The sequence below is a fragment of the Cordyceps militaris genome (assembly GCF_000225605.1).
Source record: "Cordyceps militaris CM01 unplaced genomic scaffold CCM_S00006, whole genome shotgun sequence".
Taxonomy (NCBI): Eukaryota; Fungi; Ascomycota; class Sordariomycetes; order Hypocreales; family Cordycipitaceae; genus Cordyceps; species Cordyceps militaris.
Genome location: NW_006271974.1, coordinates 1,864,890 through 1,880,829, shown reverse-complemented (window position 1 = coordinate 1,880,829; position 15,940 = coordinate 1,864,890). Strand labels below are relative to the sequence as shown.

The window sequence follows — 15,940 nt, the reverse complement described above, 5'->3', positions numbered from 1 at the left end:
TCTCCATGGCGAGAGCACGGGCATCCAAATCCTGAAGCGGCATTTTTGTTCTAGACATATGACGAAACGGCATTATCCAAGACATGGCGAGCTTTTTGTTTACAAATCCGGCCTGTTTGTCCGCACCCTCCGACAGGCGCTGCGGCCCTTGGAGTCGGCTCGCTAGAAAGAAGAAGGATATAATAAAGTAACTTTGCTGCAGCCCAACGCTCTGCGACGTGCGAAGCAAATGTTGACACTTTGAACAGGAAATGATAAAAATGTTCTCTCTCACGTTGCTTGCTTCCATGGCCGTCTCGGCGGCTTTGACCCCCGCCGCCCACGCCATTGGCAACATCTTCACCCTCGACCCCAGCAACCCATGCCAGTCGTCCGCCGTGGAGCTCTTCGCGCCACACATGACCATCCTGGACATATCCGCCGAGCAGGTCAACGACCACCCCGTGCCCCAGGAGCTCGCCTTTGGCGTCTTCGTCCCCGTGCCGCCGGCCCCCGCCCGCATCAGCTTCTGCAACGTCACCATCACCTACACGCACCCCGGATGGGACGACGCGGTGCAGGTCTTCCTCGGCCTGCCGCTGTCAGGCTGGAACCGCAAGTTCGTCGCCATCGGTGGCGCCGGCTTCGCTACCAACCCGCCCCTCGAGGTGCTCCCCATCATGGCGGCCCTAGGCTACGCGGCCGCCGCCACCGACGGCGGGCACTACGGCCAGGACATATCCTGGGCACTCAAGGACAACGGCACCACGGTCAACTACCCGCTGCTCGTCGACATGGGCTCCGCGACGCTCCGCGACCTGGCGCTGCTCGGGCGCGGGTTTGCAGAGGCGTACTATGCTGAGGCCGCCGAGCGCGCGTACTGGGTCGGGTGCTCGCAGGGTGGTAGACAGGGCATGATGGTGGCGCAGCGATACTCGGAGCTCTTTGACGGAATCCTGGCCAACGCCCCGGCGATGAACTGGAACGACTTGATTGTCGGCAAGCAGTGGCCGTTTGTGGCAATGCACGAGACGCGCACCGTACTCGCCCCGTGCGTCCTGGATGCGTTTACCAAGGCCTCGATTGCCGTCTGCGACAGGCTCGACGGCCTCGAAGACGGCGTCATCGGCCTGCCGGGCACGTGCCGCTTCGACCCGTACTCTCTCGTTGGCGAGCAGGCCAGCTGTGACGGCGGCGGCCGGATCACGCTGACGGACAAGCATGCCTTCATCGTGCAGCAGATCCTCGACGGCCCAACCGACGCTGACGGTCGCCCGCTCTTTGTCGGCTCCGCCGTCGGCACGAATCTCGCCGCCGTTGCCCCCACGAGCTGCAGCCAAAACAGCAGCACTGCTTGCGTCGCGCACGGCGTCGTCTTCGCCAACGAATGGATCCCCAAGTTTGTCGCCAAGGATTACGGCCTGAACCCGCTCACCATCACATACGAGCGGTACCGCCAGTTCTTCGCCCAGGCGGGGGCCGAGTACGACTGGGCCATTGGCACCAACGACGCCGACCTGCGCCACCTGCGCCGCACCGACACCAAGCTGCTGACGTTTCACGGCTTCGCGGACGAGCTGATCCCCCCGATGAACACGGTGCGGTACTACCAGGACGCGCTGGCGCTCGACGCCAACGTCACCGACTACTACCGCTTGTTCCTGGCCCCGGGCGTCATGCACTGCGCGGGAGGCCTCGGGCCGAACCCGACGGCGATGCTCCGCGTGCTGGAGGATTGGGTGGAAAATGGCAAGGCGCCGGTGCGACTGGATGCGGTTGCCACGGCCGCGAATGGGACGACGAGTCAGCGGTCGGTCTGCATGTATCCGGAGTCTTCAAGGTACACGGGTGGCGATCCTACTGTCGCCTCCTCTTTTACCTGTAGCTAGCGGATGGTGGAGGCCATTAATGGTCGGCCAAGGGAGGGTCATTTTATCCTTGTTGCAAGGGTAGTTGTACAAACAGGCTGGTAAAAAGCTGCAAATAAATCATGTATATATTCTCTTTCATCGAGCTGTACTGCGCGAGGCCTTGATGCTGTCATGTTCAAGGTATATATTCCTTTACTTTCCTAGGGCTAGGTTCCAAAGACTTTTGATTATGCAACATTATTTAAGTGGACTCTGCTGTCTTCTTATCCTTAACAATGGTATCAATGCAAATTAGGTATAAGTCGTAGCTCTGGTCATCGGGCGCGCCGCCGATGAAAATGCGGGGGTGGGGATAGTCTGGGGAGAAGACTTGGATGCCGAGGTTCACAGTTCGTTCTTGTGCGTTAGCTCTGCCGTATACCGTGGGGTTACTCTTTTCATCTCTTTCAACTCTCGATTGGCATTGTAGGAAATCAGAACAGTCACCCGTTGGATCCCGTCAAAATGGCGGACAACTTGCCCGAGTTCCCCGCCGACGTCGCGACAGCGCCCTTACTTCGTCTTTCGCTGCTCAAGTTGACAAATCGCGACAGCACAGAGATTGAGCGCTTCACAAAGGCATGTCGCGACTTGGGCTTCTTCTATCTCCACCTTGACGGCCCTGGCGACACGATTCAGAAACAATCCACGCGTCTTTTCGACGTGGCCAAGGAGTTATTCGATTTGCCGCTGGAAGAGAAGAAAAAGTACGACTTTTCTGCGCAAAAGACGTATTTTGGCTACAAACATCTCGGAGGCTCTGTTGCGGATAGAACAGGTCGGCTGGACAGAAATGAATTCTACAATGCAAGTTCTCTTGAAAACGCAGCCTCTTTATCTGTAGCTAACATCAGACTAGATCAGCCGAGACGACATATTCGGAACATCAAAGCCGTGGCCTGCGCCTCAAGTACTAGACCAAGAGCGCGTCTTTTTGAAAGCCTTTATGCACTCCGCCCAAGACATTGTGCATTTGCTGCTCACCCTGCTCAACGAGTTTCTCCAGCTGCCGGCCGACACGCTCCCCTCGCTGCACCGGGCGGACGTGCCCGGCGGGGACCAGGTGCGGCTGATCAAGGCGCCGCCGCAGCCGGCCGACGACCGGCAGATTGCCCTCGGCGAGCACACCGACTTTGGCAGCCTCACCATCCTCTTCAACCGTCTCGGCGGGCTGCAGATCCTGCCCCCCGGCGGCGCCGGCGGCGCCGCGGCCTGGACCCATGTCCGGCCGCTGCCGGGCCACGCCATCGTCAACGTCGGCGACGCCCTGGTCAAGTTCACCAACGGCGTCTTGCGCTCCAACATTCACCGCGTCGTGTCCCCGCCCGGCGCGCAGGCGGCGTGGCCGAGGTACTCGGTCGTGTACTTTAGCCGCCCGGAGGACGACGTGCCGCTGACAAGACTGGGCGGCAGTGCTTTGATACCGCCGCTCGAGGATGGCGTCCAGGAGGATGCTGCGACGAGTAAGGAGTGGATCTTACGACGCGCGCTCGGGTCCAGGCCGCAGGTTGTGGGTGATGATGCCTTTGACTGGAGGAAGAGCTCTGGGACGGAGGATATTTCACGGCGAACTGGCGTTGCTGCGCCTTCCAATTAGTCATGCGTCTGAATCACGGGCGATGGAATATACAGTGGTTCTTTCGTTTTTGTCTTGTCCTAGAAGCTGCATGAGCCGCCTGGTATAGTCTGGAATCAGTTATCAAGCTGTCGGTCTTCGATTTCAGATTACATGATTGGCTGAGCTCGTGACTGAGAAATATTAGAAACGCAATTGTTTCTTACTTCTCTGAGAGTATCGGTATATTCTTACATCCAGCTTGTATTTAGGTTTACCGGTTACTTGAGGTTTGATAAGATTCAGCCAATGTCGGGGAAACGCGGTGCTTTTTCTCGGTAAACTGCCCGGTAGCTGACCAGAGATAGACTGTCAAGTTGCGATGGCACTGAAGTTGTACTACAAAAACATTTTGGTTTTAAAACAGAGCCACAAGCACGAATTGTCGGCACAGGCGTTAGTATAGGGTAGGTTCTGATATCCATCGCACAACCACCCGCCAACCTACTCGCACACCATGACCCTCGGAAGCAGTGAAGCAATTTCAACTCACAAAAATGCTCTCATTTTGGACGTATCTCATCCAAATTTTGACAGTGAAAATAGTAATATAATTGGTAAATTTCGTCGTTATACTATCAACGTCTCTCGAATCCAGGGCGGCAAGCTGGCTGGCGGGGCCGTCCAGCTCGGTAAAGAGCCAGACCCAGTAAAAAGTCGTCACTTTCCAGCACCATGGCCTGACATTTTTTCCCGTCAAGCTCACCTTTCCTTTCACAACCAACACATACCCAATTGAAGTTGCCAGAGCCTCTGCTTCACAATGAAGAGAAAGGCGAGTGGCTCTGCCGGAGGACGGGCGACCTCCTCCAAGCGAGCCAAGGCTTGTAAGTACCCTGAGCGCAGCTCTCGGCGTCTGAGCTTGCATGCGCCGCAACACCGAGAGCGTCGCTCTCGCTAACATTTTGCCCTGCTAGCATTGAGCCCCGAAAAGGCGCGCAAGCGGTTCCGCGACGGGCTTTTTGACAGCAACGTGCTCGAAGCCTACAAGACCGAGTACGCCGAGTCGACGCCCTACAAGCACGCCGTCATCCACGAGCTCGTCGACGACACGCTGCTGCGCGCCGTCCGCGACGAGGTCCGGGCCAATGTGCACTTCACGCCCAAGGAGACGGATATTTACAAGATCCACCAGTCGGGCGACCTCGCGAACCTCGACGGCCTCGACGACCAATCGCTGGCCAAGCTGCCCTCGCTGCTCGCGCTGCGCGACGCCATCTACTCCGAGTCGTTTCGCGCCTACGTCGCTGGCATCACGGGCTGCGGGCCGCTGAGCGGCCGCAAGACCGACATGGCCATCAACGTCTACACGCCCGGCTGCTACCTGCTGTGCCACGACGACGTCATCGGCAGCCGCCGCGTCAGCTACATCCTGTACCTGACGGACCCGGACACGCCGTGGCAGGCCGGCTGGGGCGGCGCGCTGCGCCTCTTCCCGGTGCAGGAGCAAGAGGGCCGCGACGGCGTGGTCGCCAAGACGCCCCTGCCCGACGTCGTCAAGAGCATCCCGCCGGCGTGGAACCAGCTCAGCTTCTTCGCCGTGCAGCCCGGCGAGAGCTTCCACGACGTCGAGGAGGTGTACCATGCTGAGAACAAGGCGCAGCTGGACAAGGACGGCGGCCGTGTGCGCATGGCTATCAGTGGTTGGTTTCACATCCCCCAACCCGGCGAGGACGGCTTCGTGCAGGGCGAGGAGGAAAAGAACGCCACCAACAGCAGTCTGATGCAGCTGCAGGGCAATCCGGCCCAGTACGACGCGCCGCAGGCCCGCGTCGTGTCCGTCGCCCAGGCGGAGAAGGCCAAGACGGGCGAGGAGGAGGAGTTTGACGAGGCCGACCTCACCTTTTTGCTCCAGTACATCTCCCCCACGTACCTCACGCCAGACACGCTCGAGCAGGTGTCGGAGCTGTTCCTGGAGCGCTCCATCATCACGCTCGACAACTTTCTCTCCAAAAAGTTTGCCGAGCGTCTGCGCACGTACGTCGAGGCGCAGGAGCAAAAGGGCTTGCCGGCAGAGAGCAGCGCCATTGAGAAGACAACGCCCTGGAAGGTCGCGCGGCCCCCGCACAAGCACCGCTACCTGTACCAGCAGCCCAGCCTGCCAGACGAGCTGCGCACCTCGCAGGATGAGTCGCCCGTCACCGAGCTGCTCGACCACGTGCTGCCCAGCCGCGCGTTTCGCAACTGGCTCGCGGTCGCGGCCCACGGACGCGTTCTGACGCACGACATCACGGCGCGTCGCTTCCGGCGCGGACACGACTACACGCTGGCGACGAACCACGAGGGTGCGGCCAGGCTGGAGATGAACTTGGCCATCACGCCGAGCGCAGGCTGGGGCGAGGATGAAGAGGGAGACGAGGAGGAGGAAGAGGAGGAAGAAGAAGAGGTCAAGCCGAAAAGCAAGGGCAAAGGCAAGGGTAAAGAAAAGGCGGTGCCCGAGACGAATGGCAAGGGCAAGGGCAAGGCAAAGGAGGCTGTCGAGGATGCCGTGGAAGAAGTGGAGGATGTGGGCGGCCAGGAAGTATACATGGCCGACGACGACGACGACGAAGAGGACGCCGCCGTGTACAAGGCCAGCGGCGACGAGGACAATATCCTGTTCCACCAAAACGCGTCGTGGAACAAGTTGACACTGGTGATGCGCGACAGCGGCACGCTCAAGTTCACAAAGTACGTCAGCCGCAAGGCGCAGGGCGACCGCTGGGACATTTGGGGCCTCTTTGACATTGAGGACCAGGGCAGCGACGATGACGAGGAGGAGGAGGCAGGACCGTCGAATGGCGAGGCCGCGCTGGGAGAGTCGGACATGGACGAGACGTTTCATGGGTTCTCCGACTCTGGGGACGATGAGTCGGACTGAAGGGCTGGTGAGTCGGATTGGGGGGCCGTCTGCATAGAGGGGAGGTGGAGATGAACCCGTTTTAGATTTGGGGTATATATAGCGACAGGAACATGCTTGACTGAAGCTGCCAGTTTGGTATGCTACTGTCACTATAGACTTAATAATGTCTTTATGAGCAAAGTTTTGTGTATGTTATTGAATATGACAGACATGTTTTGTCCGGTTCCTATGCAAAATGAAGGCATCCTGATGCTCAATATGGTCATAAATGGTTTATAATACATTCGAGGCGGCCTGATTTCATTCGGGCGTGGCCGATAAAGAGGGGGTATCATGAGAATAAGGAATGTGAAAAGGGCAGCCGCTCAGCTGGGCTGGGCCTGTGGCGTAAAGAGACCAGCCAGCTCATCGTGCAATATTTGCCTGAGGCTCTGCGCCTCTTGGCCAAGTCCCGAGGTAGTTAGATGGTTGACAGTATCATAGCCGAGATACGCGACCCAGGGCACGACATTGAGGCTCGTCTGCTTCGCCAGGGTAAACTGCTCCCTGGTGATGCCATGGACGAGCCGGCGCAGCTGCTCTTTGTCGCGGAAGAACTGCATCGCGGGGGCGGGGTCCGGATGTGTCGGGTGGTAGAGGTGGAGGTGGGCCGTCTCGACGGGGAGCGATTGCTGCAGGCGGCTGGCGGTGCTGAGGTGGGCGTCAAAGAGGCTCTCCGACGGCGTGAGGTGGCTGTAGGATTCCACCGTGGACAGCCACGACACGGAGCGCCACGGCAGGACAAGGAGATTGGCAAGCAGCGGGTCTTTGGCGAGCAGCTGCTCGGCGCGGAGAATGGTGGATATGGCCCCGTCGAGGTTGCCGTTCTGCGGCTGGCTCTTGATATACACGAGCTGCGCGAGTAAAAACGACGCTCGGCGCAAACGCACCTTTTCGTTGACGCTGTCGCCTCGCTGCATCGTCTGGCGGATCCACTGCCAGGCAATGTCTTCCATCTTCTCCGCGACAAGAAACGGCGCGAGCGCCTTGACAAAGGCCTTGTGGTCCAGAAAGGCAAAGTCGTTCTCGGCGCCCGTCGCGCGCAGCCAGCGCACGACGCGCAGGGCCGTGGCCGATGATGAGGCCGGGCCCGTGTCGAGCTCGCGGGCGTCAATCTGCCTTTGCTTGGTCATGATGCAGCCGGCGGCGGCGTTGAGCGTCATGAGGCCCTTGGCGACGGCGTGGTCAAAGTCGTCCATGGGATCGCGCTTGGGCATCGAGAGCGGCAAGGGCAAGGTAGAGGCGACGGTGGCACTGTGCTTGTTGTAGGAGAATAGTGGGTTGGCGAGGATGGACCGCAGATGGCGGCTGGCGGCCGACTGACGCACGACGCCATGGGACGAGGAGGAGGGGTTTCTGGGTGTTTTGGGTGTGGTTGTCGGGGGGTGGCTGAGTGCGGTCTGGCCGTACTCCTGGTCGAGCTGCAGACGAAAGGACGACTTGAGGCCTTCGAGCAGCTTTTGCGACTGCTGCGCGGACAGGCCGGTGGGCTCATGGTAGCCGGCAAAGAGCTTCCGGAGCGAGTTGGTGGGTTTTGTCGAAAACATGATGTCGGGTGCCGGGTGGTTTGCGGGTGGTTTGTCGAAAATGTTCTGGCGGCGCCGCCTATCGGCAGGCCGAACGAAGTATTTTAGTCCACCGTTGTGAGACAGGAGGCAATGGATAATACTGGTCGACGGATGGTATGGACCTTATCAGGTCATTCAAGTCGACGTCTTCGATCTAACCAGTTAGCAATTGCTTATCGATACGGGATAAGTCACGTGCCTGAAATGGAAGGAGCTTTGTTTGGCGGAGACGACAGGCAAAAACAGCAAGAAAGGTGGAGTAACAACAGCGCGCTAACCGAGCTGGCGCGGTACCAAGACATTCGTTCAAGCTTCGTGTCTGAGGTAGCTAGCTAGCTATTATATCAGGTAGTTACAGAATACTCCGTAAAGATAGGGACTTTTACTATAGATGAAGTTTTGGATATGTATATCAGGGAGGAGCGCAGGCGCTGACCTCTAAATATCAACGTAGCGAAATACGGCGGACTTTGGCGATGCGTTGTGCGACTAGAACCCTACACCACCCACTGTATGAGGACAGGCGATTGCTCGTGTGCCAGGGCAAATCGTGGCATTGCGCGCGGATAGTGTGCTGCTCGATCCAGGGCAGAAGAAGCGAGTGGGCTGGAAGAGTTGTACCGGTACTTGGGTCTTGACGTTGCCCTGGGCAGCAAGGAGGTCAAGGCTACCGCTTGCGGGCGGGTAGTGCGTCGCCAGGCAGGGAGGCAGGGACTTGATGGAGCAATAAATTCGGTACACCGCATAATTTGCGTGCACAGGCGGTGCACGACAGTAGAGATAATAATAATTTGCGTACCTCAGCTAGGAGGTAGGTAGGTAGGTATGTTAGTTGGTAGTAGCGACTTTGGATATCTAATTCCCCTATTAATACCAAGGCTACACGTTGGTCGCCTGGCGGGAGCTTTTAGGGAGCTCGGCGCTACGAGGCACCGCTAATCCAACCACGATCACTGTTGTCAGGAGCCTCGCAGCGATTCGGCCATGTACCTGCCTGACGAGCTGCTAAAGGCATGTCGGCAGCGCGGCGTCACCGGCCACTAAAAATACCAAAATAGGCGGGCAAACCTTGGCATCCTTCCACTCCCTTGCACTCGCTCTAACAGTCCCAGTACCCAGGTACCTACTACCGCCTCCACCACCACTACCTTGGCGAAAACCCTCTTCGCTTCCTCCACTTGCATTTATCCTCTTCTTCATCAACCACAACTCCAACCCCCCATCGCCGTCGCTTCTGTCGATTCCGCCTCCATCTCACTTACCGTCGATTCGGACTTGGTAGCTGGTCGTCGTTTGTTTACGCACCTCTGCCTGTCCTTGTTTGCTTGCAGAGGCCACCTGACTGGCCGCTGCCCTTGTTCACACCTTCACCTCCTCCCAAACTCTACTCTCCAAGCTCCGGCTACCTCTCTTCTCCATCACATCAATCCTAACCCTCGACGCCCCTCATGTCCGAGGTCACATCACGGTCTTCCGCTTCGCGCGGCAGAGGCTCTGGCCGCGGCGGTCGCGGTGGTTTTGCTGGTCGCGGAGGTCGCAGACCCAACGGCGCCGAGAAGCCTGATCACAGCGACTCCCCCGCCGCCTTTGACGACGATGGCGATCTGGGTGAGCTCCGAAAGCTCTACGGAGATAAGACTTCTGTAATTCGCGAGATGTTCCCAGACTGGTCCGAGGCCGATGTCCTTTTTGCCCTTCAAGAGACAAACGGTGATCAATCCGAAGCTGTCACGCGCATCGCTGAAGGTACGCTTGCTATTTTTCTTTCAGCCGACACCGACCTTCCACCCGCGCACAACATTCATACCCCAACGCCAATTCCTCGACAGCCTATGCCTTGGGCCTACATCCTCTCAATCCCCCCCTGATCCACCGCTGACTCTTTTCTCTTTTCTTTTTAGGTACCATTTCTCAATGGGGCGAGGTCTCCAAGGCCAAGAAGCCCGCTCGCACAAAGGCCAAGGACGCTGCTCCCGCCGCCGCCGCTGCTACGACCGAACAGACGACTGCCCCTCTCCGTGCTGCTCGTGGGGGTCGCACCGTGTCCGAAGGCGGCCGAGGACGAGGCCGAGCTACAGAGAGAGGCGCTCGCGGTGGTGCTCCTCGTGGCCGCACCGCCCAACCCTCGACCAACGGTGGCCCGCGCCACAAGGAGAACCAACAGTTGTCCGTCCCTACTGGGGAGTCTTCTGCTTGGGGCGAGACCAAGAGCCCGGCCGATTCCGTTGACATGAAGCCTTCCACTGAACAGGCCGCCAGCAAGTCCGCCTCGGCCGCCTCTGCCGCCAAGACGTGGGCTAGCATGCTTCGCCAGTCTACCACTGTTGATAAGCCCGCTCCTATTCCCGGTTATGCCAAGGGCAAGCCTGCCGATTCTGCTGAACTTGCCGAAGCTCCTGAACCCGTTCCCGCCCCCGTTCCTGCCGCCGAGGAAAAGGTTAAGGCCGACGAGGAGACGACTCCCGTTGCCGCCCATGCCGACCTGATTATTGAAGAACCCGCGCTGCCTCCACCCAAGGACGATCTCACAGAGACAAATCTTGAACAGGTTATTGACGACTCCCAGCCAGCCGCGACTGGCACCGCCGCAAGCACTGCTGCTGACTCTTGGGATCCACGACAGAGCCCTCTTAGTTCCTCCGCCACCCCTCTCTCCGCCGCCCACCAGCAGCACCAGCGAGTGCCCATCAGTGGCTACGCCGCCTCTGCTCTCAAGGCCACCACTGACAGGACTGCCCGCCCTACAGGCCTCCAGCGTCGTGTTCTGGACCAGGAAGAGTCTGTCCGCATGCCTGGCAACCGTGAGCTTGATCGCGCTGCTGTCCAGTTTGGCGCTTTCAACCTCGGTGGTGCCGAGGAAGATGTTGACGGTGAACGCGAGGACGCCGAGACTCGCGCCCAACCTCCTGCCGACTCTCCTGTTGCCCAACCCCGTACCTCACTCCCCCCTGCTCTTGCTCAACCCTCTGCTGTACCGGAATCCTTCCCTAAAGCTGCGCCTCCTGGTATGTTGTCACTTCAAGACAGTCCACCTCACACAAGGCACTTGAGACAAGAACTAACGCTCGAATAGGTGTAGCACCGAACGGCCAAATCCCTACGCAGCGTAAGTTGACTTCCAATCGACCCTGGGCAGAATCTGGAACTAATTATATGCGCAGCCGCCCAACCTGCCATCCCCGGCCAGCAGTATGGCCGTTATGGTCAGGACCCCACCGCGCAGAAGTCCATCGATCCCTTTGGCCAGCAGGCTACGCCCGTTACTCAACCGCCCTTTGACAGCTTCTCTACTGCCACCACGCAAGCTCCCTCCCAGGCGGCGTTCAGCTCCGCCCCCTCCGATTACTCCAACTACTACACCGCCAATCAGCAGGATCGAAACGCCTATAATAACTACTATGCCCAACACTACGGCCAGCAACAGGTTCCTCATGGCCAGCACGATACGCAGCAGCGACCTCTGGGCGGCTACAACGCTGCTCAGACCGATAGCTTGAGCCAATATCCTCAGAGCGGAGTCTCACACGGGCAACCTCGGTTTGGCGTCGCCGCTGACAGCCAGAACAGTGGCCACTCTACCCCCAACCCTGCTGCGCAGGCTCAGCAGCAGATCCCTCAGGGGCAGCAGGTTCAGCCCGGCCAACAGGCGCAGGCTGGAGCTCCTGGCTCTCAACCTCAGGGTCACGGACAACAGTACCCCGGCTACAACCACCCCTACTACCCTTACTACCAGCAATACTACTCTGGATACGGTCAGGGCAACTTCGGTCCCTATGGTGGAAAGGCTGGCATGTATGGCCAACCCTATGGCGTGTCTCCCAATGCGCCCTATGACCACGCCAGCTCGCCTGGTAACTTTGCGCCTGCCAACACTCACCGCGAAAACAACACTAGCTCTGGCCCGGGTGACTATGGCCGCGGAGTTACTGGCCAGGCTGGCTCCCAGCCCGGGCTCGCTGCAACTGGCTACGGTGGCTCCCACGAAAGCTTTGCGCGCGGCGGTTCCGCATTCCAGGCGCAGGCTCAGGGTTTCAACAGCCAGAACCAGCCTGGCGCCGGTGCCTCAGCCGGTGATGACCTGAAGCCCTTTGGTGATGGCAAGGGTGGCTCTGGGCCCTCCCCTTCCCTCGGCGGCGCTCGCCCTGGATCGGCCACCAATACTGGCCCTGGTCAGGCTAGCGGCCTGCCTCCCCAGAACTCCCAGATGAGCGGTGCCTACGGCGGCTACCCCAACCACTTGCAGGGTCACGCTGCTCATGGTAGCGGTGCCTACGGAATGGGCGCTTCCGGAGCCGGCGCTAACCAGCACGGCAACAGCCCTTATGGCTCCTACAACAACAATCAAAGCTTCGGTACCGGTGGCTACTATGGTGCCGGCCAGCAGCAGCGCGGCTGGGGTGGCAACTACCATTAGTGGGGTAGGAACCGTGATGAGAAACGGCGCACCCGCCAGCGTCGAGGAGGTCCGAGTTTCCGCGACACTGAGAACCGAGAGGAGCGAAGAATGCGAGCGCTTACGCTAGGCTCGCCACGGCGCTGCTGAATGTATTCAATGCGATGAAGTCTGCCAGACGATTTGACTGGCAGCGAAATGTATTTTGTTTGTCACCGGGAACCATGGTGACCGGGGGGGATTGGGACGGAAATGCGAGACGGATGGATTGTCTCGACTGTTCAACTATGCATAACGTGTACGATTGTTTCTATGGACTAGTTTTTTCTATCTTTTTTGATTTTGCTCGTTTTCTTATTCCCAAAGCCACCGACGGAGGACACGAGGCAAACCAACGACGAGCACTGGCGACGTGTGCCTGACAAAAAGTTGGGATCAATCGACCAGGCTTGCTTGGGCTTGCCGTGGACGGCCTCGGCTGTTTGCTTCTAGGAGGTGGCGCGGTCGGTATTTTCGTTTTTACTTGTACCGCGATCGCAATACGAAAGAAAGGGGAGAATAAAAATGTCCTTGTTTATGGGAACGGAAAGGGAGACGAATTAGCAACGGCAAAGGAAAGATTGGTCATACGTATAGGGGCATGATGGCTGTTTGGCACGAGAGATGCTATGGGGGTGTGTATAGTCTAGACAGCCAGAATGAACGCATTGACAGGGGACTGTTTTTTGGTACTACGTGATGTATGTCTAGGGTGTCCGGAAATGAATACAGTAATATCAAGAAATGGTTCATTGACAGCGCCTCCCCAAGCCGGGTCGGGCCGCCTGGACAGCTTGTACGCGTCCGAGCAGCCGTCCGGGTTTTCAACGCGGCGCGGCAGGAAGAGGGGGGCATATTCAGGCAGTTAGGTAACTCGACAATGTTGCTGATGGGGCCGGTTGTGGCAGCGATGTATTCTGCGAGCAACTTAAGCTTGGAAAAGAAGGTGGCACGGCATGGCAAATAATGTGTACACGACGTTGGCTTACGCAATCATAAGATCACGAATACGAATCGAAATATTGCTGTTGTGTTGGTGGCACAGGTAATAATGAAGAATGTGTTGATAAAATGTTTATTTAATTTATCTACCACTCACTGTACTTCACCACCCACCCAATCACTCCCCTATACGTATGAATAACAAAAAAAAAGGAAGGCAAAAGTCGCCTCACCATGGCTTCCCATTGCCACCTCAAAATCGTCGGGGAAAGAATGCGTAGCAATCATTCTCATTCAACCAAGCCCCCCGCCAATTCAAACAAGAAACTCGAGCATAAATCACGAGCAACAGCAAGTGGTAACCAATCAAAGAAGTAGGGAAGAAGAGGGAAACAAGAGAAGGGGGTAACACAAAAAGTACGCAACACAGGAAAATGCAGACAAGACTGCGCGAAGAAAAAAAGAGAACACACACAAAAAAAAAACGCCGTCCAGGTAACGCAAGTGATTGGCTTTTGTTCTGCTCATCCGGCAGGTCAAAAATGAACAAAGAAAAAACGAAAACAAACAAGAAAAAAACAAAAGGTATCAAACGTCTTGTGCCAATGATTAAAGTAAATCAATGTAGTAGAATAAAGGCACACACACTCGCGCACTACCAAAAGTCGTCCTGCCGACTTGTTCTTTTGAATGAACATCAAGGTTCAACAAATGAAAATGTAGAAAAATAAAACGTCGCTTAATCGGCCACGAGAGCTACCGACAGGGTCCGTGGCTAAAAAAAAAGTGTGGATGAGAGATGAAGGAGAACGAAAAAAACGGCTCCGAGGGCAAGTACAATAAAGAAAAGATTCATAAGTCGTAAAATGGGCTCAAGAGCACCGCCGTTACATGACCACACAGCAGCCGCAGCCGCCTTTCTTAGTATCCTCGGGCTCAACCAGCGGCATTTGCTTTATTGGCGGCGCAGTTTGCGGCGGGCCCATCATGGCCGTATTGGCCGGGCGTGGGCTAGGTACGGGTGTGCCTGGCGGCTTGTCGATTATCTTGGGCATGGTCGAGTACATGGAGCAAGTCCGCATGAGCGGTCGGTTCGTCGTAGCCGGCTTGAGCGGCCACTCGTCCTCTGCCGGCTCGCCTTCCTGTTCGGGCTCAGCGTTGGGCTTGGGCAGACCCAGAGGATTTGTGTTGAGAGGGCGGAAATCCTTGTCGTAGGCGTCACCAAATGTGCCATCCTTCTCCATCTGCTCTTGAGCCATTTTTTTGGCAACAAAGGGAGGAATCTGCTGATCGGGCGGCAGTCGAGGATCGGGCTTAAACGTGTTGGCCATCCATGGCGGCTCGCCCTCGGGGTGCTTCGCTCGAGATGTAGTTCGTCCATTTCGCGTGGGCGGGCGGGATCCAGCACTGCTCGGAGAATCCTTACCTCTTGTGCCAGGTCTGGTGGGCGTGGTGCTGCTATTCTTGCGCGCGTGCTTCTTTGGTGAAGAATCAGTCGTGGAGCGTTGACCGTTTGGCACACCGTTGCCGGAATCTCTAATTGCGGCACTAGCGCTGCGCGAACGCGTCTTATTGTATGTGAGGCTGTCGTCGTCCTCGTCGGAGTTTTGACGGGCGGCAAGAGAGCCATGTTCGAGGAACTCGATGGGGATTGGGGCTGGGCTGATTTTGGCGACAGGAATACGCGTGCTCCCGGTGAGAGCGTTGTTCGTAAAGTACGAAGTGGTTTGTGCTTCGGCGATTTCCTGAGGGGTTCGCAGATCCCAGCTCGGCGGCGACGAGGGCGGCTCAAGAGAAGCAGAATCCTTTCTAGCACGGTTCAAAATCGGTTCGGGCTCGGTGGTGGCGTTTTGGCTGAGGCGGCTTTCGGTTCTGCGTGCGGTGCGGCTTGAAGATCTTCCCTTCGGTATAAAGAAGCCGGCAGCCTGGAGCTCTTCCGTCTCTATTCTGGCCAGCTTGTCTCTGTGGATCCATTTGGAGTGGTCCTGGCTGTATACGAATTGGTCGCTCTTAGCCTTTTCCTCCTCTGAAAGGCCGGGGAGCTGGTCTCCCCGGTAGTCAGAGGATTTGGGCCACTTGGAGCTGTGCAGGTTATCGGCGGACCTCATTTTGCGTGCCGTTATGTCTTGGGAGTATGTTCTGGGTGCGGTACGGGCATCGTGTGCGGGAAAAGCAGAAGCTTGTTGGGACGGCTCGTGGGACGTTGTGGGATGATGACGGAGTTGACTCTGGTCACGGGAGGCAATTAGCTTTAAGGTGGTTGGCGGCGGTTGACGGCCTCGGGAGGCTCATCTGAGGCAACGTACGTCTGGATCAACGGTAGAATAGTCCCAGCCGTTTTCATCGCCGTGGCTGCTGCTGGGAGGAGTCAAGGCCGACGCCGGGCCCGGCACAGAGGCCACGGCAGCCATTGTTGAAGACTGCGAATACAGCGCCGGGACGACGGTGGCTGAAGTTGAGTGTGACAGGACGGGGAGGCGACGGGCAATGGTGGCGCCCTGGAGTTGGAGAGCTGCACAGGCTCAAGACAAAGAAGGAGAACCAAAATCCGCGCTGAGGAGGAAAGCACGGACACAATCGAGCGGCCCTAGTAGGCGAATGGCGATGTATGAC

At 57.7% G+C, this 15,940-nt stretch overlaps 7 protein-coding genes across 7 annotated transcripts; 4 read left to right on the top strand and 3 right to left on the bottom strand.

Moving 5' to 3' along the window:
- Window positions 1-287: 287 nt before the first annotated feature.
- Window positions 288-1,868, top strand: CCM_07852 (feruloyl esterase, putative; the record flags this gene model as incomplete). Its single annotated transcript, XM_006672992.1, has 1 exon — window positions 288-1,868. The coding sequence occupies one exon, from the start codon at window positions 288-290 to the stop codon at window positions 1,866-1,868; it is 1,581 nt and encodes a 526-aa protein (XP_006673055.1).
- A 486-nt stretch (window positions 1,869-2,354) lies between these two features.
- On the top strand, window positions 2,355-3,486 carry CCM_07851 (oxidoreductase; the record flags this gene model as incomplete). The annotated part of the gene is made up of 2 exons (XM_006672991.1): window positions 2,355-2,696; window positions 2,749-3,486. The coding sequence occupies 2 exons, from the start codon at window positions 2,355-2,357 to the stop codon at window positions 3,484-3,486; spliced, it is 1,080 nt and encodes a 359-aa protein (XP_006673054.1).
- Window positions 3,487-4,267: 781 nt separating this feature from the next.
- On the top strand, window positions 4,268-6,364 carry CCM_07850 (Oxoglutarate/iron-dependent oxygenase degradation domain; the record flags this gene model as incomplete). The annotated part of the gene is made up of 2 exons (XM_006672990.1): window positions 4,268-4,331; window positions 4,422-6,364. The coding sequence occupies 2 exons, from the start codon at window positions 4,268-4,270 to the stop codon at window positions 6,362-6,364; spliced, it is 2,007 nt and encodes a 668-aa protein (XP_006673053.1).
- A 347-nt stretch (window positions 6,365-6,711) lies between these two features.
- CCM_07849 (uncharacterized protein) lies at window positions 6,712-7,932 on the bottom strand (the record flags this gene model as incomplete). Its single annotated transcript, XM_006672989.1, has 1 exon — window positions 6,712-7,932. The coding sequence occupies one exon, from the start codon at window positions 7,930-7,932 to the stop codon at window positions 6,712-6,714; it is 1,221 nt and encodes a 406-aa protein (XP_006673052.1).
- A 1,469-nt stretch (window positions 7,933-9,401) lies between these two features.
- On the top strand, window positions 9,402-12,367 carry CCM_07848 (RNAPII degradation factor Def1, putative; the record flags this gene model as incomplete). Its single annotated transcript, XM_006672988.1, has 4 exons — window positions 9,402-9,699; window positions 9,855-10,958; window positions 11,033-11,059; window positions 11,115-12,367. The coding sequence occupies 4 exons, from the start codon at window positions 9,402-9,404 to the stop codon at window positions 12,365-12,367; spliced, it is 2,682 nt and encodes an 893-aa protein (XP_006673051.1).
- A 296-nt stretch (window positions 12,368-12,663) lies between these two features.
- Window positions 12,664-12,988, bottom strand: CCM_07847 (uncharacterized protein; the record flags this gene model as incomplete). The annotated part of the gene is made up of 2 exons (XM_006672987.1): window positions 12,664-12,834; window positions 12,977-12,988. 2 exons carry the CDS (start codon window positions 12,986-12,988, stop codon window positions 12,664-12,666), a joined length of 183 nt encoding a protein of 60 aa, XP_006673050.1.
- Window positions 12,989-14,214: 1,226 nt separating this feature from the next.
- Window positions 14,215-15,738, bottom strand: CCM_07846 (uncharacterized protein; the record flags this gene model as incomplete). Its single annotated transcript, XM_006672986.1, has 2 exons — window positions 14,215-15,576; window positions 15,634-15,738. 2 exons carry the CDS (start codon window positions 15,736-15,738, stop codon window positions 14,215-14,217), a joined length of 1,467 nt encoding a protein of 488 aa, XP_006673049.1.
- Window positions 15,739-15,940: the final 202 nt, after the last annotated feature.